The sequence below is a fragment of the Hipposideros armiger genome, unplaced genomic scaffold (genome assembly GCF_001890085.2).
Source record: "Hipposideros armiger isolate ML-2016 unplaced genomic scaffold, ASM189008v1 scaffold_112, whole genome shotgun sequence".
Classification (NCBI taxonomy): Eukaryota; Metazoa; Chordata; class Mammalia; order Chiroptera; family Hipposideridae; genus Hipposideros; species Hipposideros armiger.
This window is the reverse complement of record NW_017731462.1, coordinates 2521861-2547448: the sequence shown is the minus strand read 5'-3', so window position 1 is coordinate 2547448 and position 25588 is coordinate 2521861. Positions and strand designations below refer to the sequence as shown.

The following is a 25588-nucleotide window of genomic DNA, read 5'->3' as shown; positions in this document are numbered from 1 at the left end:
GTTAACATGCATCTCAGAATTCTTTCTAAGAGTGATTTTAATCATTACATACTGGTTCATCTTGTGGTTATATTACAGTTAACCATTTTCTCATTGTATATTTAATTGGTTGTTTCCCATTTTTCACTATTATAAGTTACATTATAGGGAACAAATATCTTCACACATAAAGTCTTTTCCATATTTCAGATTATTCCTTTATGATACATTCCCGGAAATTGATTAACATATCAGAAGGCATGAGTTTTCTTCAAGGCTTTTTAAAACTAATTGCCAAATTATTTTCCAAAAGAAAGATAATGATACACAGTTCTCCCAGCAGTGTACAGAATATTCTCACAAGCATTATGTATTAATATTAACATTAAAAAAAATCTCTACACATTGAAAGTAAAAGGTGATGATCTTTTTATTTTGTTATTCTGTGATTTTAGTAAAGTTTGATTTTTAAAAAAAAACCTAGTGTTATTGCTATTTATTAATTTTGCATATTTCATTTGTCATGTGTTCTGAATTTTGTGAACCACCATAATTTGTGTCATAGAGTATGCAAGTACATTTAAATATAAGATATGTAGCCTACTACATAAATCTACATGGTCTTTTAAAATGTAATTAATGCAGGTTATAGATTTTATGTACATATACTGTGTGTTTAAAATGTTTTTTCAAATATTTTTAATGTGGACAGGTTGACTTCCTCTGTTTACCAAAAAGCAAAGTAAACACAAAAATGAAGACCATTTTAAACAGAAGCATTAAAAAATTACGTGACTTAAATTGTGAGCTCCTGTAAATATCCAGACAGAGATCAGATGAATGCTTTATTGACATGTGATAAAGTAATTCTAAGGAACCTTCTAAGTTTCAATGACTCTATGACTCATTTGGTGGTTATTTAAATATTTAAACCAACAGAGCTAATTTTTATTGCATCTACTGTCAGCTGTTTTATTTGACATTTAATTATAAGCCAGCCTACTTTTTCCCTTTAAAATGTTTGTGTTTTTAATGTGTAATGGACTCAATCCTGGGATTTGAAGGCATGTTGCCTCTTTTTTTCTAACTGCTTGTCTTAGTTCATGTCACTGCACTTGTGGGACCTTATCAGAAGCCAAGCAGGGCAAACATTCAGATTTCAGATTAAAAAATTTTTTTTCGGAGTTCAAAATTTCAAGCAGTAGTTTTGTAGAACTTTCAATCCATAAAGTGTGCAAGGATTCATTATTTATTGTTCTATGCTTTTTCAACAAAATAAGAGGTTGAACTACAAAGTTAACGAAAACTAGCCATTCTGTGGCTTTTGCTGTTGCTGGTGCTAACACTGTATAAATAAGAACAAACATCTAGAAAAAAACTAAGGGGTTTGTTTTCATAGACATAGGATATATACATTTTATTCTGTTTGGAAACACAGTGACTATTAAACATGTTCTTCTTTATAAGTTGTTTTTATGTTGTGAGAAGAGCTTCATGCACCTTTTAGCGTCCAGATGAAAGAGGACATACCCTTCTCCCTGTTATGGCACCCTGCCAATAAATAATGTCTTCGGTGGTTTTAATACATGGATCCTTTGTGATTTACATCTTATTGTGAAATTTCAATGAGAGGAAAATTCCACTGTTCTGTCCTTGAGCTTACTCCCTTTGCTTGTTTTAATAACCCTATAAGTTAAAAGAGAAATTTGTGAGTACAAATGGAAAGTCTGTTTGAGAGTACACATGGAAAGTTACGCAACTGCAGAGTATAATTTTGTATAGCAGTAATCAAATGTCAGCATCCATGATGGCCTCTCCTTAGTTTAGCCAATATTTCAGTCAGTGCTTGCCCTAGCTAACCAAATTAGTTATTGGAAAATTCAGCTGCTGCTAGAAATGTTATTAGGAGTTCATGCTCATAGAGACCAAATATCCTGTGCTCGCATCTTCTGTTGATGGTATGTTATCTCTAGAAGTAAAATGATACCATGGTTTGTTTAAAATTTTTACATTATTTACCTGCAGAGGTTACATTTCTTAAATTCTGTACTTGATGTCTTATCCTCAGGCTTGTGTGATATAAGAGGAGCCCAGCTGCTTCTGGCATTATTAACCATGATATGTACCTTAATACTGGGTAAATAGCCTTTAAATCATTAGAAACTTCCCCAGTCATTAAGTTACTATCCTTGACAATAGCCAATATATTGTAACATATAAGAACTGTTGGCCTTAATCTGTCCTAGTAAGTAATTTACTTACTCTGTCTGACTTTGAAGTTCCTCATCTGAAAAATGGGGATAATGATAATTGCCACTTTGGTTATTTGTCATAACTGTGTGAGATCATTGCTCTAAATCAATTGTGGTTACTATTAATCCACACTAATCAAAGGGCCAGTAATGATACAAAAAGCGTATTTTAAAAATAATTAATTTGAATTTAGAAATAGTCAAGTTCTATGCATGGATTTTTGTTTTTTCCTTGTTCTCTCCTTTCCACACTTAATGCTGATGACCTGTCTGTCACATGCCAGGCACTGGATGTGGTCACCGCCTTTACTGAAATCATAACCCAAGGGAAGAACTTCCAGTTTAGTTTTAGCATAACAAGTAAATTAACTTGCATAAGCATTTAAGAATGTAAATACAAAATAAATATACTCATTTGTTGACCCAATTTAACCAGAATTTATTCAGTATCTTCTGAAAGAGACCCAATTTCTTATAGACATAGGATGTTGGGAGAAAAGGCAGATAGTATTGGAGGTAGCGATTCAGATGGGATGTTTCAGGAACCACTCAAGGATCTGAAACTCTGTTTATTACACTTTTCCCCTTTGGATAAGGAAGAACCTTTATTTAAAGATGAAACATGAGTTCATTGGCAAACAGGATTGGTGTTTGTCTCCTCATCTGAGTGTGTAAAGAACTAATGAATACCTAGTGTGTAAGGGGTTTGGATCTTGCAGTATTTTGAGTTACATGAAATTTTTAGTAGTTGTAAATAGTCAAAACCATGAATTATGAAACTATAAATTCTGATGGTTTAGCACATATTAAGGTTTGACATGTGTAACAAGATTTAGATTCATAATAATAAAAATATCATTAATAAGTTTGCAAGTTTGTAAAAACTCATGTTTTTTTTCCCCCTTTTCTCTTTTTTACCCCTAGAGCATCTGCTACAACCAAGTCTGAGCCAGTTCCTGTTCAAAAGGTGTGTTTCTAATCTAGTATCACTAGGGTACCATTTGATAGTTCTGAATCCCTCCTGAATTCCTGTAATTTCCATTCCTTTCTCAGGCTATACTGGCTATTTATAGTTTCAGTACAATTTTCCTCAGTTCCTTTCCTTTAAAGATGACATTGGAAAATGGGAATCAACACATAACGTATTGCCACCTGTAATTATACCTATATTATTAAAACATTATTCCATTTCCATATATTATCAATAACTTATGCCCAAATTTCTTACCTTCACTTTTAATTTGCCTATCTTTATTCACATATACTAAAGAGACTAAATAGGTGGTTACTGAACATGAATGAATATCACAATTTTAACAACATTTTTATTAATGATATTAATAAGTTTTCAATTATATTTTCAGAGTATTCTTGAATTAGGTTATTGGCAAGTGTTGTTCTTCTCTCATATATATCCTCAAATTGCCATAAACCATTATTCACATACATCTGGTTTATGCTTTAGGGGTTTTCTCCTTAGTTTTACTTGTGCCTTTCCATTGAATTACTTATATTGATTTGCTGAGGCATTAAGTTACTCCCCCCCCCCCCCAGTTAGCTTTATTATTTTTATAAGATTAATATAGATTATCTTTGTTTTCTTAAAATTAAGCACTAATAGAGCCACCCTTGTATGCTTTTTAAAAATTGTTATTTTTATTTCGGAATGGTAGGGTGAGTAGGGATTTCTTCTTAAATGTCATAGATGCTTAACCTGTTTTGGTTTTTTTCTTAAACTTTACACTTGTTTTGGAATAGGAATTTTAAATTTTTTAAATTAACAAATTCTGTTAATTTTAGGAGGAATTGATTTTTCTTACTGTCATTTTTTTTTCCTTTGGCTAATAGCAGTGACGAAATGTCTAAGATAATTTTTTTTCCACATAAAACTACTAAATATTTTTTTTGGAAAAGGGAAAGAATTTTACTCCTGTTTATTCCCTAAATGATATCTCAAAACATTCCAGAGAGAGAAACTGGTAGATTACAGGAAAGAGAAACTATTGATTTTTGTTGTTGTTGTTGTTCATTTGCTTTTTTGTTGATTTTTTAAAAATGCAGTTTCTTGATTCAAAATAGAGTACGCACATTTCCGAGTTAGATCAAAATAATCTTATTCCTTTTATTTTTAATTGAAGAGTTAAAAATGTGTGGCTGTTTCTGCATTAATCAAGTAATTATACTCTGGAGAGTAACTAAACATGTTTGAAAGATGGAATTGTACTTGAGACTCTGAATATTTTAAAATAAACATTTTGGTTGGCAATGTGTTATTTATCATGGGGTAATTAAAATTATTTCCTTTGGAATATGTCTAAATTGACACTTATGATGACCTTTAGGCTTTTTGATAGCTTTCGTGCTCTATTTCCTAAATATTTTGAACCTCCTTTCATTTTTATAAAAAAAAAATTACATATTTATATACTCAGTGTGTGCATCTGTATTATGCATGTTGGGAACAGTTAGCATGCATGTTATGCTATATCAACTCATTGTTTTTATCTGAAACCATGTCAAGTTTGGGCTGCTAACATGATTGCATTTGTCTTTTTAAAAGCCAGCTGTGTGTTCTTTTCAGTGAATCTGTTTTGCATGTATTTGGTGTGTTTTTTGTGTGTTTATTTTTATTTCACATAGGGAGAACCTAAAGAAGTAGTTAAACCCGTGCCCATTCCATCTCCTGCTGTGTCCAAAGTCACTTCCACAACCAACATGGCTTACAATAAGGCACCACGGCCCTTTGGTTCTGTGTCTTCACCCAAAGTCACATCCATCCCATCACCGTCGTCCGCCTTCACCCCAGCACACGCGAGCACTTCATCCCATGCTTCCTCTTCACCCGTGGCTGCTGTCATCCCTCCCCCATCCACTGCACCTGGACTGCATGCTAGTGCCCATCTTAGTGCTGACCAGCATTCACCTGCCCTGAGCGCTGGTAAACCTGCAGTTAATGTCCCACGGCAGCCCACAGTCACCAGCCTGTGTTCCGAGCCTGCTCAGGAGCTAGCAGAGGGACAGAGAAGAGGATCCCAGGGGGACAGTAAACAGCAAAATGGGTAGGTGGCCATGGGTGCTTTCTGCTCTTATCCAAACTCTTTTTTGCAGGCAATTTCCAGGACATGGCATCATCAAAATCCCCCCCCCCCCCCAGATCAGCTATTCTTGACGGAAGGGAGATGAAGGTTTCTTCGCTTCATTAACATGTAGCTAATATAATATACAGGCAGCACTTTCTGCAAGGCAATTATAGGTTCAGCAAAAGCTAATTTTGCATTTTGACATGCTATGAACCATGTAACATACTCTGTAAGTCTTTTTCTCCAAGTCCTGGCACAACGTGGAGCAGCTGGCACTTATAATGCAAGGCAAGTCTTGAATCCTTCTTTCTCAATCTTTCCATCCTTTTATTAGCCACCAAAAGTTTAAACGGAGTGGTTACAGTTGTATCAGCTTATGTAGTGCACCCCAAGGAGGGAGGAAATGAGGAGTTTGTAAGAAGCTTTCTTCTAGGAATTAGGCTTAAAGAGACAAGACAAATTTAGTTTTGACTCATGTGTCTGTGATGCATTAGCTTAGGTCAGAGAGCTAGCAACGTTCTTTTCAGATAAGCTTAAGCTAGAATTTAGTCTTTAAAAGCAAACAGTAATGACAGAACAGTAACATCAAGGGATACTTGAAAAACCTCAGAAGCAAATTAGAGAATGTTTTCATTGCGAAGATTTTCCTAAAGTGAATGGATTTAAAGCAATGGACACTAAATATGTAATGTTAGCAGAAAATCTGTTCCTTATAATTTTTCCTTTCTGGGGTACATTTAAAATAATTGGTTGGAGTCTGTTTTCAGCAGCTTTCATTTATAGATGGTTATTTTATTTTTTTGAATTCATTGATCATAGTTTACACCAAAGTCATTTTTGTAAACTCGTTTTGATTAGATTTGTTGTGACACAAATGTATTTTAAAAGGGAAAAAAAGGGGGGAAATAATCTGCATGCGTGATGGTTTTTACCGATGCCAGTTCCCAGGAAAATGTAATTAAAATAATTGTGTGGATAGGTTCTTTCTGAGATAATCCCTTCCGAATGTTAATTCATGGAATGAAGGGACTGGACTTGCAGTAGCACTGCTGCCATGGCAACTTTGGGGCTTTGAGAAAGAAGATGGCAGGGTTCCAGGCTGCTGCTGAGCGAAAGAGAGCAGGAGGGCTGGAAGAACGGCTACTGGGCTGCACATATGGTTTTGTGGTTATGGGTGGCTTTTTCAAGTTTTGATGTATATATTGCGGAAAATTAGTGTCCTTCAAAGAATGTTATTTCTTTTTTCATGTGAGGAAGAGAAATAGTATGTATTGTTGAGGTGTGCTTGGTTGTATTTTGTGTGTGTGTGTGTGTGTGTGTGTGTGTGTGTGTGTGTGTGTGTGTCCATTTTAAAACAGTAGGTTTTAGAGCAATCAAAGTACATATTCTGAAAAGACAGATGCTGCCTGTCAAATGCTACCCACACAGAAAACTAAAAGCCGAAGTTTACTATGCTTATTAAATTTCAGGTTCAATAGAAAAAAGTCCATTGAAGGAAGTGTTTGAGCTAAACTCTTGTCTCCTTACTACCTACCACTTCTTAACATTTTATATGGCAGTCTTCTTAATGGAAAATTGTAGAGGCAAAACCAAATTGAGATTATGGAAAAGTACTACACTTAAAACGGTTGAAAATACCAAGCTTAAATTTTGTGTTTTATAAGTACAGCTTTGCTGATTAAACTTGAAATGATTTAAAGCTTATTATTTTCAGACAGAAACTATAGGCAGTAGTATAGTTACAGGGCCTTTCTGATGGCTTCTTAGTCAATTGCCATGTGGTTGCTGAGCACATGCCTGGTGTCCAGCACTGTGCAAGATTCAGGAGAAAAGCAATTATTACATATTTTGCATCATTAACAAGCAAGTTACTGCTTCGCATCTGCAAACTGGGTGTATTCAAAAATAGCTTGATTTCAAATGTTGTCCAGATGTTAGGACAATGAAAACTTGATTACCCTGAAAACAAAGTGTGGTGTCTGAAATTCTAAAATTTGCAGTGCCCTTTCTCTTACTACATTTAGATTAGGGAAATGAAAAGTAAATCACACATTTATTTGTCAGTGATGTGTCATTTTGAAGAGTAGGTGTTTTGTGATATTCACCAATGCATTTCCTGTGTCAGGCTCCAAACTGTTTTTCTAAAATTACTGTCAGGCTTTTTACTAATAATGTGACTATTAAATTTCCCATATTTTTATAAAGTTATAAAATATCTGCAACAGAACTCTTTTCAAAGCTGAGAGTTGTCACTGTCTATTAATGACTTTTTATTTTTAAAATAATATATGCCAGTAACCAAAAATTTAAGAGTTCAGAAGGATATAAAGTTAAATGCATAAGTGATCTTTTTCCTCAAAGCAGTGGACTTAGGTTTTAAGTGATTTAAAGTAACTGGCGAATTTACCAGTTTGATAGACATCCCACCCAAATGTATATAGGATTAATAAACCTAGGATAAAAAGAAGTGCTTATTAATTATGTATCATTACTGGGAAATAGTTACTCATCCTATCTAAAAGTATGAAATCTATAATTATGTTGATATTTTCAGAAAATTTCTCAATAATATGATGTAAGCATTCCTGCTCCTTATAAATAATAATGAACAAGGCACTTTAAGAAAATTTTAAACTTCTACATAGAAAAATTATTGGTCTTGGCTTGTTGCTTTTTTAGTACTCTCCTAACTCTATTTATAGCAGAATGGGACTTTATACTCCAAACTAGAAGAGAAGCTAATTTGCGTCAAGTATTTTAAGTGATTTACCTTTTTCCTTTCCATATGCCCTTGCATTATAATGTGCCACTGCTTTGAAGAGGTAAGTCTTTCATGTATCGTCTATTAATTTCAGTTTCTTTGGTCTGCAGTTTCTTCTAACAGTTCCTATGTGGTATTTTGAAGAACCTGGCCTTGGAAGATATAAAATATAATGATGTGGTAGTAATATTGCTAAATGCTTTTTTCTTTGCAGAAAACACAAGTGACAAAGTTAGTATCCACATTACTGGAGAGGAAATATGGTGATTTATATATGAGTAAACAGCATGAATGCCCGATTATTGCAAAATTAAGTTAAATTTTGCAAAACGGCCATATTTTAGAATAACCGCATTAAATATTTTTCATAAGTTTGGTTTGCATTGCTATATGACGATGAATTGCTTTATGGTAATAAATATTAGTATTTAACTTTTGTTATGAAATAAATGGGGGGCTTGCTGTGCACTGGTTTAAAAGGTAATGCTTGGGGAATGTATTGTGATTCAGTTTAGGCTGCTAGCAGATCAAGACAGAGAAAGCATAAACATATACCACAAGTGACTGGCATATATAAAACTGAGTTGATTTCCAAATTCATATAAAAATACAAGTGTTTCCCAGTGTTTTTGATTTTTCGATGTTGCTGGAAGGTTTAGACCTCTCTGTGCAGTTGTGTCTCACTGGCTGATTGAAGGTCTATATACTTTTGAAATTAGTTAGGAGAGATAATTGTCAACTTATGAAATATCACAGGAAGTTGGAGTAGGCATTGAGAATCATTGTGGTGTAACTTTAAAACCTCACTTTTGTGATTATTGGTATTGACAGTACTTTGGCTGGTGATGACTAGCTTTAAAAACAGACAAAAGTCACATTAGATAAGAATTTAAAATAATTTTGTGTTAATTAACTTGTGATTGTTCTGAGCTTGTGCTGAAATTTCTCTATCAATACCCTATAGAGTAGAATTGGAAATGTGGACTATCTGTCTTAGACACACTCCAGAGCGTTAACCATTGAATTATTAGAGAACCTTCATTCCAGTGTGGCTGATGTGGTCTCACTAATGGAATAGTTTCAGGTTATATACACATAGGAATAGTGTACCCCAATGTACTAGTGAAAAATCCCAAACTCTGATTTGTTTGTCTATTTAAAGTTCAATTCTTATATACAAAGCTTTGACTTGTTCCTGGATTCCAATGTAACAAACAGTTGACTTGTAAAGGGGGGAAAAATGGGACTTAGAAAAATAAATTTGAACATTTCAGTTAAACATATATATGTATTTTTAAATTAAAATTCAGATTAATTTGTTAGGTATCACTGTACATTGTGTTAGGTATTACTAAGTATATTTTGTGATTTAATTTTCATTTAAACAATGCTGAGAGGTGAGTTAATCTTCTCACGTCATGCAGTTTGTAAATCATAGAGCTAAGATTGGAGCCTACGATTTTTGAAGTCAAATTTTGGTGTGCCCTCTTCTATATTACTTGTTTGTGACCTGGGCTTATTTCTGTTCCTTCGAATTCATATTTGTTTTTAATAATTATAGACTTGAGGCTATTTGAATACATAATGTGCATAAACTACTGTTGGGTTTGATATAGTATGTGTCTTTTTTTTTTGAGTGGTTTAGAAATCTGTCCTAACAACAAACATGTGTTTGTATAGTTTTCAGAGGGCCTGCAAATAAATATGTTAGACAGAAGAAGTCTGAAAGACAAAGAAATTATGATCCATTGCACTGTTGAGGAAAAAGAGGCTTCTTTCTATGGATTGCAACTTGCCCAGGGTAGAGGGGAAGTGGGCATCATATCCTGGGTGACAAGCCAGGTCATCTGACTGTCACATTGGCACAGATGCCATTGTGGTGTGTGATGGGCTGTTCCACTTGGGCATCTTTTTAAAAATGCATGAAACTATTTGGCATATTCAAATTGACATCTTTACATTGAAACCAATCAACCCCCTATTCACATCATAGAACACTCTCCCCAACTTCATGATGACATAAAACTTTTTCCTGAAACTTTGTAACATTTAAGTATGTTTAAATATACATCTAAAATTCTATCATGTTCAGGGGAGGTTAATTTTGAAAAACTTTTGGGTTGTCGGAAAAGTCATGACATATTTTTTCTATGTTTTTCATTGTACAAATATGTCATGACTTTTCTGACAACCCAATAGTTTCCTACTTCTTAAAGAGCAAAGCTGAGGAGGGAATGCTTTGCAGTGTAGCGAGAGAGGAATAAATACTGGCAAACTATTGAGATCAATTTACTCCTTCGCCCACCCCCATTCAGTGAAACTGAGCCCTCACTTGAGTTGACGAAACTGACTTTGACATTTGGAAATATAGCTGCACTGCACAGTGGTATTATTAAAACCGGTAGGCAGCTTTTCTCACTATGTTGATAATGAATTATTAGTTACTCATGTTAAACTTTATTACGGAAGGGTTGATTCAACAGTATGTTGACAAAGTAGAGTTTATACTTTAGTCTTCTTTGTCCTTACTAGAATATGAATATGCAGTTGACCCTTGAACAACACAGGTTTGAACTGCACAGTCTACTTATATACAGAATTTTTCAATAAATATACCATCAGCTCCCCCTACCTTTGAGTTTTGCATCCATGGATTCAGCCAACCACAGGTGGAAGCAGTATTTCCAATCCATGGTTGGGAATCCACAGATACAGAGGGGTAACTGTATGTGTTGTTCTGGGTCATCTTATACGGAACTTGAGTATCCGTGAAGTTTGGTGCCTGAGTGGGTCCTGGGACCAATCGCCAGCCGATACCCCGGAACAGCACACTTTGCGAGGGAGTTAAAAGTTATAATGTGGATTTTCGACTGCACAGGTGTCAGCACCCATAACCCCCACATTCAAGGGTCAATTGTATTTTTGAAATGATTCTTAATAGGCTATGTGAGTGAATTATGTTTTGAGGTTTTCCCTGTTCAGATGTCGTTAACTTAGTTCCTTTACTATATCATATTAGGCATGCCTTTCAGGGTAATAATGAGATCGCTGATAATACAGAGCTATGGAGTTCATGCAAATCAGTTCTAAACTTCCTGAGATTTACTTGTGGATGAGGATGGTGGTAATGATGGACACGGAAGAGTATGGAAATTGAAGGATAGCCCATTATTTGTGACCCTCTGAGCTTCCTATATTTGCATCATAACCACTGCATTTTTAAAAAATAAGAAAATTTTTAGTTTATCATTCATTTATATATGATTCAGGATAATTTATGTGAGAAGATGACTATATACCACTTACATTATGTAAGAGTCTTATTCTGCTCTGATTTTAAAGGTGATTCTAAAACAATCTGTTTCTACATCTTATATCTACTTAATTTCTGCCTTTTGTTAGGAACATGATATGAATTTGGATTCATGCTAAAATGAATTTTATAAAAACCCTACAAAACTTTTGAAAATAGTGGATCTTTCTTGATATTAGTAACTTGAGACTTGAACTAGCATGAATATATCAAGTATTTTTCAGTGTTTTGGAAACAGACAAAAACACAGATGAAAGTATAACAGAATTTTGACTAACACTCATTTTGTTTGTCTGCATTTACATGATTATTTTGAAGCATGATGTTTGTGTAACATCTTTATGTAAATTCGTTGTTTTGAATTTCCTTATTTCATTTCTTTTCTTTTCTTTTTTTGGCCCCATCTTTGTCTGTTTTACATCATCCTGGGAACATCAATGTCTTCTCTACTTTATCACATCTTTTTTTTGTGTGTATTATTCTTTCTCCAGTAACCCTGGCACCACGTAAGTACTTAATCAGTGGTTACTTTTGTAATTTTCATCATTGTCTCTCTGTAACTTTCCATCTTCCTTTCAATTTAACACCACCAACAAATTTTGTTAGTATCTTCTTCTTGCAAGAATTTTCAAATATGTTAAGGAGCCAGGAAACATTTTTCATGCTAGAGAACTTCATATGAATCAGTGGGTATGTTTAAAACACCCACACTTCTGCAGTGGAAAACTTAATAAGCTAAACCTTAGGGAGATAGTTAATTATTATAGACAATGTATACTACAATTGGAGATGCAGTTTGAGCCTCCCTTGTTTAGTATTTTATTTTTAATTTGAATAAACTTGCTGATTTTAAATGTCTGTATTTTGAAATAAATTATTTGTTCTTGATAAGTAAGTTTATATTCTATCCTCAGTACTTTAAAAAAAAATAAAATCATTGAGATTATTCTTATCTTTAATCATAGTCATCAGCATCTAGAATTTCAAAGCCAGAAAACACTAAGTAAATGTTTAGAAACTTCATATCACTTAACGCAAGACCTTTGATGTGGCTAATGTCACAGAGAGTCCAGGGGTACTAAACTTTGCAAGTGTATGATAGCTAGGAAATATTCTTAAGTGGTGTCGTTTTACTATTCTTAGTAAATTAGACACTATTGTTTTGCTGTTTTATAGACCAGATCTTTTTTGTAGATGATAAAATAGTCTTATACCTGAAATTGGCATCATTTTAAGAGTAAACTACACAGGTTCATTAAAGAGAAATTTAAAACTGTAAGTTTTAGTAGTTAACATAAATTTTTTTGAAGTAATTGCATAAGTTAAAGTATTGTCTGTTTAGGAATTTATACCTGCCAGAGACAGTGTGTTTGTAAAGTAATCTATGCCTATTTTCTAAGTTTTAAAAATTTTGTCTGTTTTAAAAAGGATTAGGTTTCGTTCAATATTTGTAAAAGATCTTTTAGATATTTCACTTCTGGAATATTAAAATTTTACCATAAATTATATTAATAGGTATTACTGATTTTGCATGGCAAAATCAGAACAGGTATTACAAATAATTTTTCTAGTAATCACAAAAAAATTATAAAATCATTACTATGCATTAGGTACTGTGGAAACACTTTACATACATTATCTAATTTCTCAAAACAACCCATTAAGATAGATGCAGTCCCTACTTCTCAGGTGGGAAAAGTCTACACTTGGAGAAATTAAATGACTTGCATGAAACACACACTGAATGGAGGCGGTAGTGCCTGAAGCTATTATTTGTCTCTAAAGCCAGTGTTAATGTTAATTCTATCATGTTCTTCACTGGGCACAAACTCTTTCAGTGTATGGAGACAGCTTTAAAAGTGCAACTATTAAATGGCAGTAGTCATGAATTCTGATAGCAGGAATTCTGATAGCACTGTGATTTTCCAGCAGTGAGTTCTACCTCTCTGGTGTTGCAGCCCACATCTGATACGCTTAGGGAATTTCTCTGCTTGGATCCTGGGCCAGTTGTCTGCCACCAGACTCAGGCCCCTTTTTCGCTTCTGACATGGAACTCACAGCCTCCAAAAGTTTACATTTATCCTATTTTGTGGGCAGGAAGGAGAGATGGAAAAAAGTATTATGTTCACTAAATCTTAGGTTCAAGTGTTAAAATAATGTACTTTGTGAATTGCCCAATATTTATGATTTATTAAGAGAAAAATGGATGTTCTTAGCAAACTCTTCAACTTTGTAGTTTACAAATCCCTTTCACATATATGATTTCATGTAATACTCAGGACAGTGTGACTTTATATGTGATAGCCTTGTCTTATAAATGAAAAAATCTGAGGCTTAGTGAGATAGACTTGTCCAAATCACACATCTGAAAAGTCAGAGAGCCAGGGTTTACACCTTGGTCCTTTGGTAACTGTTTTATCGGTTTGTGATATACCGTAGCTCTTTCTCACTTTTGATCCGGCACACAATTTTGTTCAGGATGAGGAAAGTCTGTACACACGAATGAGAAAACTGGAAAATAACAGCTCTCACCCTTTTCAAAACTGTTTGGAATTCCTGGTTCAGCCTGTGCTAAACCATCCTCGGTTCCTGGGCCCAGTGAAGATACGATCATTTAATTTTGTGACAGCTAATATATCTTAGTGGCATATTGCTATTTAATAGTGGCTGCGAATATAGTCCATTTCTGTGTTTTGTTAGGCATTAGATGAATAATACAAGTACGTAATTTCAAATTGTTTTATTTTACCTCTGGTGAACTTTCAAATTTCTCATTATTTTCCTTCTTTTCTTAATCTTTTCCTTTTCTTCATGTTGGAAATCTCTCTTCTGCTGCCTTCTTCTGTCACTTAAAAGGAAAATCCCGCCGAAACGGTAACATTTCTGTTGAATAGATACTTAACACTATTATTTTATATTAGCATACACGTACTTTTAAAAATAATTTTAAAACTTAGTCTACTCCATTTTAGAAGGATGCTCTTTTGTTTTTTAAAAAAATTGAGGCTGTGTATGCTTGCAAAAGGATACAAGAAGAACACTGAGGATTAAATGTATACATTATAAATAATTGGGCAGAGGATATTTATCCTTAATATAATTAAAATTTTTTAAATTCTTTTTTTTTCTTAACTGTAGCCCACCGAGAAAACACATTGTGGAGCGTAATACAGAGTTTTATCACATACCCACTCACAGTGACGCCAGCAAGAAGAGGCTGATTGAGGACACTGAAGACTGGCGTCCGAGGACTGGCACCACCCAGTCTCGCTCTTTCCGCATCCTGGCCCAGATCACTGGGACCGAACATCGTAAGTGAATACCCAGGGAGTCTCATAGGTGAACGTTGTTTGCCACAGAGAGTAGCATTTGGACGGATAGACAATGACTGGAAAACAATAATTTTTCTGAGACAGTTTGCTTTTTAGTTATGCCATGCATAATACGTATGGGTGTTGTAAATAAGAAAGCAGCCCTCGAGAGTTCCGTGGAAAAGTGTTGAAGCAGCAGTAGCAGTAATAGTGATTATATTAATCGTATACCACAGCCACTGACAAGATGACTTGGAATTTTTTTTAGTGGCTTTGTGCAGCGTTAGCATTTGGTAGTGATTGGTACATGTAATTGCTTACGTGGTTTTAAAGTTAAAAAAGGAACTAATACTGGATTTGCTTATATTTCAGTGAACGAATCAGAAACTGATAATACAAAGAAGGCAAAGTAAGTTGTCCTTTTTTTTTTAATTTAATATATAAATTGAATGCTTTCCTTTCATGAGTGGTCTCAATTGGTTTTTCACGTTCTCAAGTGTAATGGTATGGCATTTTGTCTTTGCAGCTAGAAGCTAAGCATTTAATTTGAGTGCCTTTTGTGGGTCTTAAATGTACAACTTACAGATTTTAAAATTAGTGGATATTGCCTGGATTTCATGTCTAAGTCTTATTTCCTTTTGTATGGAAATACGTGGGCCGAGGGTGCATCTGGGGATGCTTTGCTAACATTACAGACCTCTGTGGATGAGTCCGTGTGTTGTCTTGCAGTCATTTTATTTCGGGCATAAAAATTGATGTTTCCGAAAGGGCTCTATAGTTTCATTTCTGTATTTCTGAAAAATGCTCTACCCTTAAAATCTTTTGCTATTAAATAAGACAGCTATGTGAAATTAAGCTTTAAAAGGCATGTTTTCAGCATGATGTACGAAGTGTAGAAACTTTCTCTTTCTTACGACTCTCCTATCACTTTTCTTTTTTTCTTCTTTCTTTTTTTTTTTCTTTGTCTTTTTTATTTCCACAGGGAAAAGATACCCCTTCACGTCTTTAGTCCCAAATACACAAAATTACGTGACTGGCACCATGAAGTTTCAGCGCGTGCTCTTAACGTGCAGTGATGTATGAGCCCCCTCAAGCAGCCAGCACATATATTTTCATTCACTTGTTCTTTTTTTCCCACTTCGTAGCAGAATCTGTATTAAATTTGCCTTATGAAAAATAGAACTTTTTCTATACTTTCCTAACCATTTCCTGCCGTTGTGAAGATGAGGAGGATGAACATGTCCTGTGCTAGTGGGTAGCTCACAAATGTTAAACCAGGAGAGTATATAAGGGACGAGATCTAGTCAGTGAAGTTACATCTGTTTCCACTGTTACTAAGGTAGTAACCCTAGAAAAGGAATTCTTTCCGTAAGTTGAATTGGGTGGGTTGTTTGAAGCAGAGGTAGGTGAGCAAATAATGTTCTTGTCTAATTTGGAAAATACTTCCTGTATGTTACTGTATTTCCCAAGAGTATTTTTAACTTCATTCTTATGTCATTTTAAAAGTGGGTTGTAAATTATTCTAAGTAAGCAAATAGGAAGAGGCAAGATAAAACAAGAAGACTTTATTAGAATAGAGTTTATTATAGATTTGGGTATCTTTTAAAGCAGGGACTATTCAGGATGGTTCTAGGGAGAGGAGGGAGCCCAGATTTGGCTCCTAACAAAGGAAAGAAGAGAATTCTGTCCCTATTTGCAATAGGGAAATACAGTGTTCTTTTGGTTTGGTTAATTAAAAAAAAAAAAATCTTATTTTCTACCAAAGGAAATATTCCTAAGCATTAACTAGTAAGATATAGAAAATATAGCTTCGTTTGTTCTAAATCAGAGGAAATGAACATAAATTGAAATATGAATGATCCTTTATGCGACATCATAGAAATATTTTACTTAATGGTATAAACTCTTGTGTGTTGCTGCTATTCCTAGGAAGCTCTGTTTTGGGCAGTACATGCAAGGTAAATATCTGATCAGAAATGCTTTCTGTCTTGTAATATAATGTATTATATATTAGATCTGAATGCAACAATGAATGAATGCATTTTGAAGTTTGGAAAAGTGTAATAAAGTTGCCTTTAACTTTGCTTTGTACCTGTTTTCTGTTTCCTTGAAGCTAGTAACGATGCCATTCAAGCCTTCTTACAGTATTAGTTGGGTGAAATAAATAATTATCTTGACATTTCATTTGGAAGACATTTTTAATTCTGTAAGGTTTCTAAAATTTGAGTGTATTGGATTGTTGGAAAAGTCATGACATATTTTTTCTATGTTTTTCATTGCAAAAATGCATCATGACTTTTCCAACAACCCAGTAGAATATGACAGAGGTCCAGATTCAGTTTTTTTCCCCCTGAATTAATACGTTATTTAACATAACATCTTATGTTAGTAATATATAAAACAAGCTAGACTGTGGCACAACATAGAATTAGTTTCTGTGTGAAAATGATTATTGAAAGTTATTGCCTGCATTCAGGGGTCCTTTTTAATTTTTTTTTTTTTAAGCCTTCTTCAAGTTAATGTTTCCATAGACTAGGACAGTGCCAAATCATTTAGAGAAACTAGTTAATTTCAGTTAGTGATTGATTTAAAATCACTATTTAAAATTTGGCACGCCAAATGCATTTAAAAATCATCTTAGGATTTATTTATATTCATTTCTGCTACACGTCATAAGATAGTAAGATGTCTTTCTTTTATAGCATCAGTTCTTCAGATACTGCTTGTAATTTATGATCCTGACATCAATCCCAGTTATTACTGTGTTTCTGGCCTCTATAATAAAACCTACTTTCTTAGACCAGGCTTTCCTGTAACTCATAATTCCTCATTGATCTCAAAAGATGATGTTTGAAAGACAATAGAATCAGATCCTCATGAAAATAAATGGTGTGGGTAGAGTAAACATGGCATTTTCCACCAAGAGCCAAATTTCTAGAATAACTGCAGAGCTGAGAGAAAGAACCAATAGAAAGAGAGTTTTAGGTAAATAAAATAATTTTTCCCTAATAGAGACAAGAAAATATGTGTAGAACTTTATAACTTGAAATAGCTGCAGATGAAAATAAGAATCTAATACCTTGCCAAGTTCAAAATAAGGTATTTAATGTCACATTGAAAGCATAGACTTAAATAAATGGAATGACCCATATATGAGTATAAGGGTGAATGTTTAGCCAGGATCACAAAGGACATTCCATTTGACCCTGTCAGAGGTTGAATTCCTGCGCTCAGTTAATCTCCTGGGACATCTTATATTCCTAGCTTAAAAGCTAGCCAAAAATTATAAAGGCTTCTTGCAAAAATATTATTGTAAGTCTAGTGACCTAATTTATAGCTTGTTTTTGTTTGTCTCTCTTACACAGACTTTCTTTATCATAAGCTTGTTTTTTAATGTAAAATTGGGAAGTTACTCTTAAGAATTTTCAACATTTTTTTCCTTAAAATGTTTTACCAGCCAGAAGATGGAATGTCTCCCACACAGTTAGCAGTTTTGTTACATTGAACAGTATACTGTTTGTGGAAACGGCAACATACTCATTTTGTACATCTTATGTCCTTTAGGAAGATACAGATAAAAATACCTTAGCCTGTTTAATGAAAATATTGATATTATGATGGAGAGCAGCAGTCCCTTCTTTTATTCAAATTTATTCAGAAATATAGAATGAATTGATTTCCCCCAGACAACTAATTTTGCCATTGTTGTGTTTCTGATGTGTATTTAAAATCATACAAATCATAAATACTCATTCACTACCTGCATTCATTCTTTCACAGGAATAATTATTAAATACATAAATGCCAGGCACTGGTAAGTGCTAGGGATTCAGCAGTGAATACTAGATTCTTATGTAAACAAGATGATCTGAGATCATTGTGTTACCAAGATAAGAAAATCAGTTAATAGAAAGGACATTTGGCTTAGGCAGGGAGGTAATACTTAGATTGTGGAGACCTCTGAGATCACCTTAGTGCCATCACCTGACAGAGGAAAGGGGGTCAGTCATGTGATATATTGTGGTCAGTGTATAAGAGAGACGATGAGTGTGGAAACTCCGAGGCAGAAAAAGGAGCATGGCAAGCACAGAACGCAAAGGGCAGCATGAGAGGAAGCATGATATAAAAACAGATATTTATGCCCATGGGCAAAGAGCTTATATTCCCATTACTATCCGTGGCGTTTTAAATGGGAGGTTGTCTTATCATATCTAACCACTTTCAAATGAAATTAGAAAATGAAGAACCAAACAGGTCAATCAACTTGCTAAATACACTGTGTACACTCACCTAGTTAGCATCAGCCCTAAGCATAGTTAGTGGTTTAATGCTTTTCCCAATGGGACCCATTGAAGACCTAGAAAAAGTTTCCATTTAGTACAGTGTACAAGGTCTGACAATTAAGTTCGCGAGCTTGTTGCAACCGTGTTGCTAACCTTTTTTGACATCAGAGAGATTATTCATTATAAATTTGAACCAACTGTTAACTAAGTTTACTGTTTGAAGTGCTGAATAGGCTACATGAAAAAGTTAGACGACCTGAACTTTTCGCCAACAATTCATGGCTCTTGCGTCACGACAAGGCACCAGCTCACACGGCACTGTCTGTGAGGGAGTTTTTAGCCAGTAAACAAATAACTGTATTGGAACAGCCTCCCTACTCACATGATCTGGCCCCCCAATGTCTTCTTTCTTCACTCAAAGATAAAGGAAATATTGAAAGGAAGACATTTTGATGACATTCAGGACATCAGGGGTAATACAGTGACAGTTCTGAAGGCCATTCCAGAAAAAGAGTTCCAAAATTGCTTTGAAGGGTGGACTAGGTGCTGGTGTGGCTGCATAGCCTCCCAAGGGGAGCACTTTGAAGGTGACTGTAGTGATATTCAGCGAGGTATGTAGCACTTTTTCTAGGATGAGTTCGCAAACTTAATTGTCTGACCTCGTGTGACGTTAAGTCAGTAGTGGACATCAGGATTCTTGTCCAGATAACTGCTTCATTAGAGGACTTGATACCACTGCTTCTGAGGGTGTTACGGGGCAAGGGAACTTTCAGTGGTCAGTGCCTTCACATAGCGCCCCAGCTGCAGACACCCCGTCTTGTAAGACCACAGCTTTCATGGAGCTGTTCCAAAGCAGTGGACTGATTGGAGGGAGGAGGCAATGAAAAGCTTGATCATTTCATCCCGGGTAGGGACAAATTGGAAGGGCCTTTCTTGGTCCAGCGCTTGTGTCTTCCTTCCACAACAGGTGTTGATCCTAAAGGCAGTCCTTAATAAACAGCCTCCATGCTAAACGCTGTCTTGGCATCTGGAGAACCTGATCTACAACAAAATCATGCTCTTTTAGATCCTTATTTGGGCCTCGGTTACACAGGTTCAGTGTGGTTCTTGTCTTCGTCTTCTCATCATTCACTCTCTCTCGGTATCCCGTCCGTTCTCCTTAAATCTTCAACCCAGATCACAAACACCGTGTAGGGAAACCATTAAAGTGAAAGATCAGGTAAGTCAGCCTGAAAGGTGTATGGAAGTCGAAAGGAAGGGCTGTTTATTTTTTGACTGCATCGGAAGCATCCTGGGAGTAACGACTGGGTAAAGGTATTAGAAACCAGATATAGTCAGGGCTGCATGAATGAGTCAGCAACGTGAGAAGCTTTCAAATAGAAAAGTACGATGAGCTCTGAGTAAATGGAATAGACTCGCCACCGGCAGGCAGCACTTAATAAGACATTACGACTGTGTATGGCACCGTTTTCCATGTGCAGCATGTTGGGGTCAAGTGTATTAGTCATTTAATCAGCCACTTTACTTTCATCTGAGCACCTGTGCTGTTTTCTTCACGTCCTTAGACGTTGACCTCTGGCTTGCTCCTGGGGGTGATGCTGCTGCTGCCTTCGGAAACGCGCAGGGAGCTAATACAGCTATTCCAAGGCCAGGAGGGCGCACCTGGGGGTCTAAGGATGCTCTGACTAATTCTGCAGATGGAAACATCGTCCTGCCCAAGTGCCAGTGCTGTGCCACTGAGAGTGATGCTGAGTGCAAATGCTCCCAAATAAGGTTTTTTTTTTTGTTTTTTGGGGTTTTTTTAGCTGATCCATCCTGCCACCTGTTGGTAGCTCAGCGGCAGCTCAGCTCGGGCCGGGCATCGAACACTCTTGAGCGAGCTCTTAGCGAATTGAGCCACTCGGCTGGCCCTAAGGTTTTTATTCCTAAAACTCTTAACCGTACAGTTCACTCACAGTAGAAATAGCCTTCTTTCTTCTGAAGTAACATAGTATATTGTTCTTACCCCTGTTTGGCACCTCCTTTTCTAATTTGTTTTATGGATATTTGTCTACATGCCCTAAATCTCCAACTAGGGTATAAGCTCTTGGAAGGCAAGAGTCTTAGTATAATAATATAAATTTGAAGGAACTTAATAGGCATGGTACTTCTTCCTGGATGCAACTATGGCTATGAAAGTAAAGATCTATACATTCACTATATAAATCCATATATAAATGGACATTTATTAGACATGTATATATAAATATATAAAATATTAATATACAAATGCATAAAAATACAAATTCACTTTGAAAGTGGGTGTTAGGATTGTAAGATTAATCTCCAGTGAACTACTTCTTAAATTAGATATGCAGTGCATCAGTCAGCTCAGGCTGCTGTAACAAGACACTGCAGACTTGGTGGCTTGAATGACAGAAATTAATTTTCTCACAATTCTAGAAGCTAGAAGTCCAAAGCTAAGATGCTAGCAGGTTGGGTTGCTAGTGAGGCCTCTCCATCTGGCTTGACTACCTTCTTGCTTGGCCTTTCCTCTGTGCATATGAGAAGCGAAAGAGCTCTGTGTCTCTTCCTCTTATTATAAGGACACCAGTCTTACTGGATTTAGGGGCCAACTGTTATGACCTCATTTAACCTTAATTACCTCCCTAAAGGCTCTCTCTCAAAGTACTGTCACATGGGGGGCTAGGGCTTCAACATACATATGAATGGGGGTGGAGATGGGCAAACAATTCAGTCCAGCTGCCTTTCTGTACTGATATTCAATTTGAAAGATTAGCATCTAAGAAAAAGTCATTCTTAAGTAGAATCACTGACTTTGACCTAGTTGGAAGTATTGTTATTACCTCTGATGTGGTGCCTTTTTTTCTACTTTGGATGACAGGTATATGTCTCCACGTGCTATATTCCTAACTGGAATTTGAGCTCTTTGAACACAAGAGTTAGTATCCCACCACATTGGGCACTAACTAGCAGTAACAAATGGCTACTAATTGTACATAATTGCATATTTCTCCAGTTCCCTAATTGTTGAATTTTAGGGAAATTGTTTACAGCATGGTATACCTAACTTTTAATTGAATATAAATTCAGTATATGGTAAAAATTGTATAAAAATACCAAGACATTAATATCTGTACTGGAGGTAAAGTGGAACAATACCTAAGTTGATTAAAAGGACAATTGTTGTTGTGCTTTGGGCAATCTAATTGGCAAAATCTGACAGTTTGACCTAGATATTACCTTTTTGTTAAATAGTCAAGGAAGACTTTTAAAATAATTAAATGAAAACTTGTTTTTTAATTCATGTTCCTTTGTATATTTGGTCTGTTTCAACATGAATAGCTCAGTGACTACTGTGACGAGACAATACCTGACTAATTTTGGAAACAGTTCTATGAGAAGCATAGTGCTCTGATTGGAAAAACCAATAGAAATAATTTTATCATTACTAAGGAAATGTTAAGAGTCTAATCTACAATATTGATGAAAAAGAAGCAACAGCCTTCTTATTAGTAATCTGCTAATAATGGAAAGCTAGTAATAATGTGTATTTTACTGACACAGAATTATGGAAGGCCTCAGAAAATTTCATTGAAAGATAATTCTTTTAAAAACATATATAGTTACAATACATCATTGTGCCAAACACCATACAATTTAAGTTAAATGGTGATTTTCTTGATCTCACCATTTTCAGAGCTTTTACTACATAAAATATTTATCTAATAAACAATTTAAAAGTTTTCATATAAATTTTCTATATAAATAAGTATAAAGTAGTATCTTGGTTTAGCAAAAAGATATATAAAATTATCATGATGAAGACATACTCTTTATCTGTCTTTTATCTCTCTTGCTCAAGGAATGGTAGGTTCCGATTTTTCACATATTATTTATGATTAAGAATTATGTAATAATATATGATATGGACTCCCAATTTTCAAAGACTTAAATACTCATCAAGAGAAGAGTGACTCAGCCTCTCCCCAGAGAAGGAAACCGGTTCAAACTCCAGTCACCAGTTACATTACACAAAACTGAAGTAGTTATGGGGAAAAAAATATCCTGTTATATGCTTCCCCAGAGCAATAAATAATGCCCACTTGATTTCTAGTTGAAGATCATCAGAACAGATCTTAAGTTACTTCTCAAACAGAAACCTATCCCCTTTGTACATTCATTGAAAACTTGGAAAGCAGAAACTACATACATATTTCTAAAAGTACCCTTTTTACAACAAGTTTAAAAAAAAATAATTTAGCTTGTTCACAGATACTCATACAACCCACATAAAATAGATGAAGACACACAGCTGCTGACCTGTGCTGGGTCTTCATTATCGCTCTCTCACAAGTATGCGGGGCCCTGGTTATATATCTTATTAAGACACGTGGCATTTGAATACATTACCTAAAACTACTGTCCTTTAAAGGTATGCAGTGAAATCAGGAATCATTCACCTGTATGAGACTATCATACTCTTAAATATTTTTATGAGGTGTAAGAATTAACAATTGGATTTACCCCAAAACACAGAACACCAAGGCTTCCACAGCAGAGTCTAATTTTTAAAAATAATAATAGCCAGAGAGACCCTCTTAGCTGATACCCTCATATACATTCCTGAAAAGTATGTTCACCAACCTGGGAAAAAAAGACCACAAGTCCAAAAAATGAGTATGTAACGAAGCGATAATTTTGTCTCTTGCAAAATGTAAAATATTTGTAATTTACCTCCTTTCACTTTCTACTGGTGGATTGTACTGTCCTACGCAAATGCTGGTTTAGTGACTATAATGTAAAAGCCGCCATCTGTCGACCATAAGTAAGTACTACACTTCAGTTCCTTGTGAGACTAGTACGTAAAATTATTGAAGGCAAGACACATAGTTCCTATCTACTCTCTGCATTTTCACACAGAAATTGTTGAATTATGGCAATGCTTGTGTACTGTTATCAAATTAAACTGGTAAGACTACCGTTTATAAAGATTTTTTCATAAAATCTTTTTGTAATATGCAAAAATTGACTTATAATCTGGAATATACACTTAAGTTCCTTAGATGTTTTATCAGACTAGCAACACTTCTCTTATAACGCTATTTGGGTAAATTCTTCCAACTTCACCTTTATAGAGGGAAATTACACAACACGTTTATTGAACTAAACCAGAAAATAAAAGGAACTTCTTCATTGAAATTCAATATTGAAAACACCTCCTGCAGTTTGCTTTTTTTTTAACGTCAAAAGAAATCACAACTTAAAAAATTTAATTAGGAGCATTAATAATAGGCAGTCTTCCCCATGATGGAAGCCTTAATTTTCTACCATTTGCCACTATTCAATTTCAGTCACATTGAACGTTTCAGAAGCCCTTGCTTTTCTACCTTTATGTTATGTGGTGTGTTTATGATTATGGTATGGTTTTATGAAATAATTAAAATAATATATGGCATAATATAGTATAAAACATATGACAGGTATGGATGGTTAAACATCTCAATTTCCCTTTTCTTAGTCCAATTAAAGAACTATGTTCAAACCACATTAATCTTAAAAGCTTTCTGTCCAGGCTTTCTCTCGTGTTTCTCTATTTTTACATCTATGAACAGGTCTGTGTTGAGTGGGGCTTCTGTGTCCAACATTGTTGTAGGTGTTCATCTCCCAGGTGCTCCTAATTACTTCTCAAGAGTTTGTACTCATTTTTTTTATCAGAAGACTGTGTCAAAGCTAGGATGACACCTCTGCAATTTTTGAGTTGGTGGTACACATTTATATGGTCTGTCCACATACTTTATTCTTTATCCTGATAATCTAGCAGTTCATAAGAAGAAACAAATGTTTGAAAAAATTTCTGAAAGATTTTAACAGCTTCAGGTAGTTGTATATCACTGGTTAGATAATGGGTGAATTTGAGATTTTAATAAAAAGAAGCAACAGTTTTACCTTGGTAGACTCAGACTTATCCATTACTGATGGCACTGGAGTCAAATATCTGTTGCTAAAACCAGAAAATCTCTTAGGAGTGATTTTCGCAGAGACATTGAAGCAGTACCACATGCATGTTAGAAAATGTACATCTACACATGCAAAATACATTTAAATGTGAAAAGTAAAACAAGCAGACGACATTAATTCAAGAAATACAAAAGTAAAAACTAAAGTGATGGTGTCAAGGGCTATGATGAAATGAATAAATGCTCATTGTTGAAAGATACAAAAAAGCAAACAAAAATCACCCAAACCCAGAGGTAAATACTAAAAAAGTTTTGGTTTATTTACGTTGTGGGGTCCCTATTGAAGCCTCAGGTAGAAAGTGCTTCTAAGTGAACTTACTGTACTCTCTCTCGGTGATTTATAGTCCAAGTATTTAGACAACTTACAGATGAGATTTTCTAAGCAACACTATGTGCACTTAGAAAAAATCCTGGAGACTGGGAACGGAGATAGAAGACTGGGAACAGATACATATAGTTCTGATTTTCACAAAAGGAAAAGGTTAACTTCTAAATTATAAACTAGTTTGAACTTGAGGCCACCTGGAAAAAAGTCAAGAAGACATTCTTAAAATAATGGCTAGAGAGCACTAAGAAAGGGAGGGCAGAG

The 25588-nt window shown here is 35.0% G+C and overlaps 1 protein-coding gene across 10 annotated transcripts in view; it reads left to right on the top strand.

The window, feature by feature from the left end:
• PDLIM5 (PDZ and LIM domain 5) overlaps window positions 1-25588 on the top strand; it is a 190685-nt gene that overhangs the window by 105357 nt on the left and 59740 nt on the right. For 2 of the 10 annotated variants that reach the window (XM_019647528.1, XM_019647534.1), the window contains exons 4-8: window positions 3156-3198; window positions 5199-5290; window positions 14242-14259; window positions 14524-14696; window positions 15069-15105. In XM_019647528.1, the coding sequence (XP_019503073.1) occupies window positions 3156-3198; window positions 5199-5290; window positions 14242-14259; window positions 14524-14696; window positions 15069-15105 (363 nt within the window). Of the gene's footprint in view, window positions 1-3155; window positions 3199-4871; window positions 5291-8286; window positions 8304-11876; window positions 11892-14241; window positions 14260-14523; window positions 14697-15068; window positions 15106-15678; window positions 16781-25588 lie in introns of those variants that run through there. The other 8 variants (XM_019647524.1, XM_019647525.1, XM_019647533.1 and 5 more) reach the window with 7 other exon arrangements.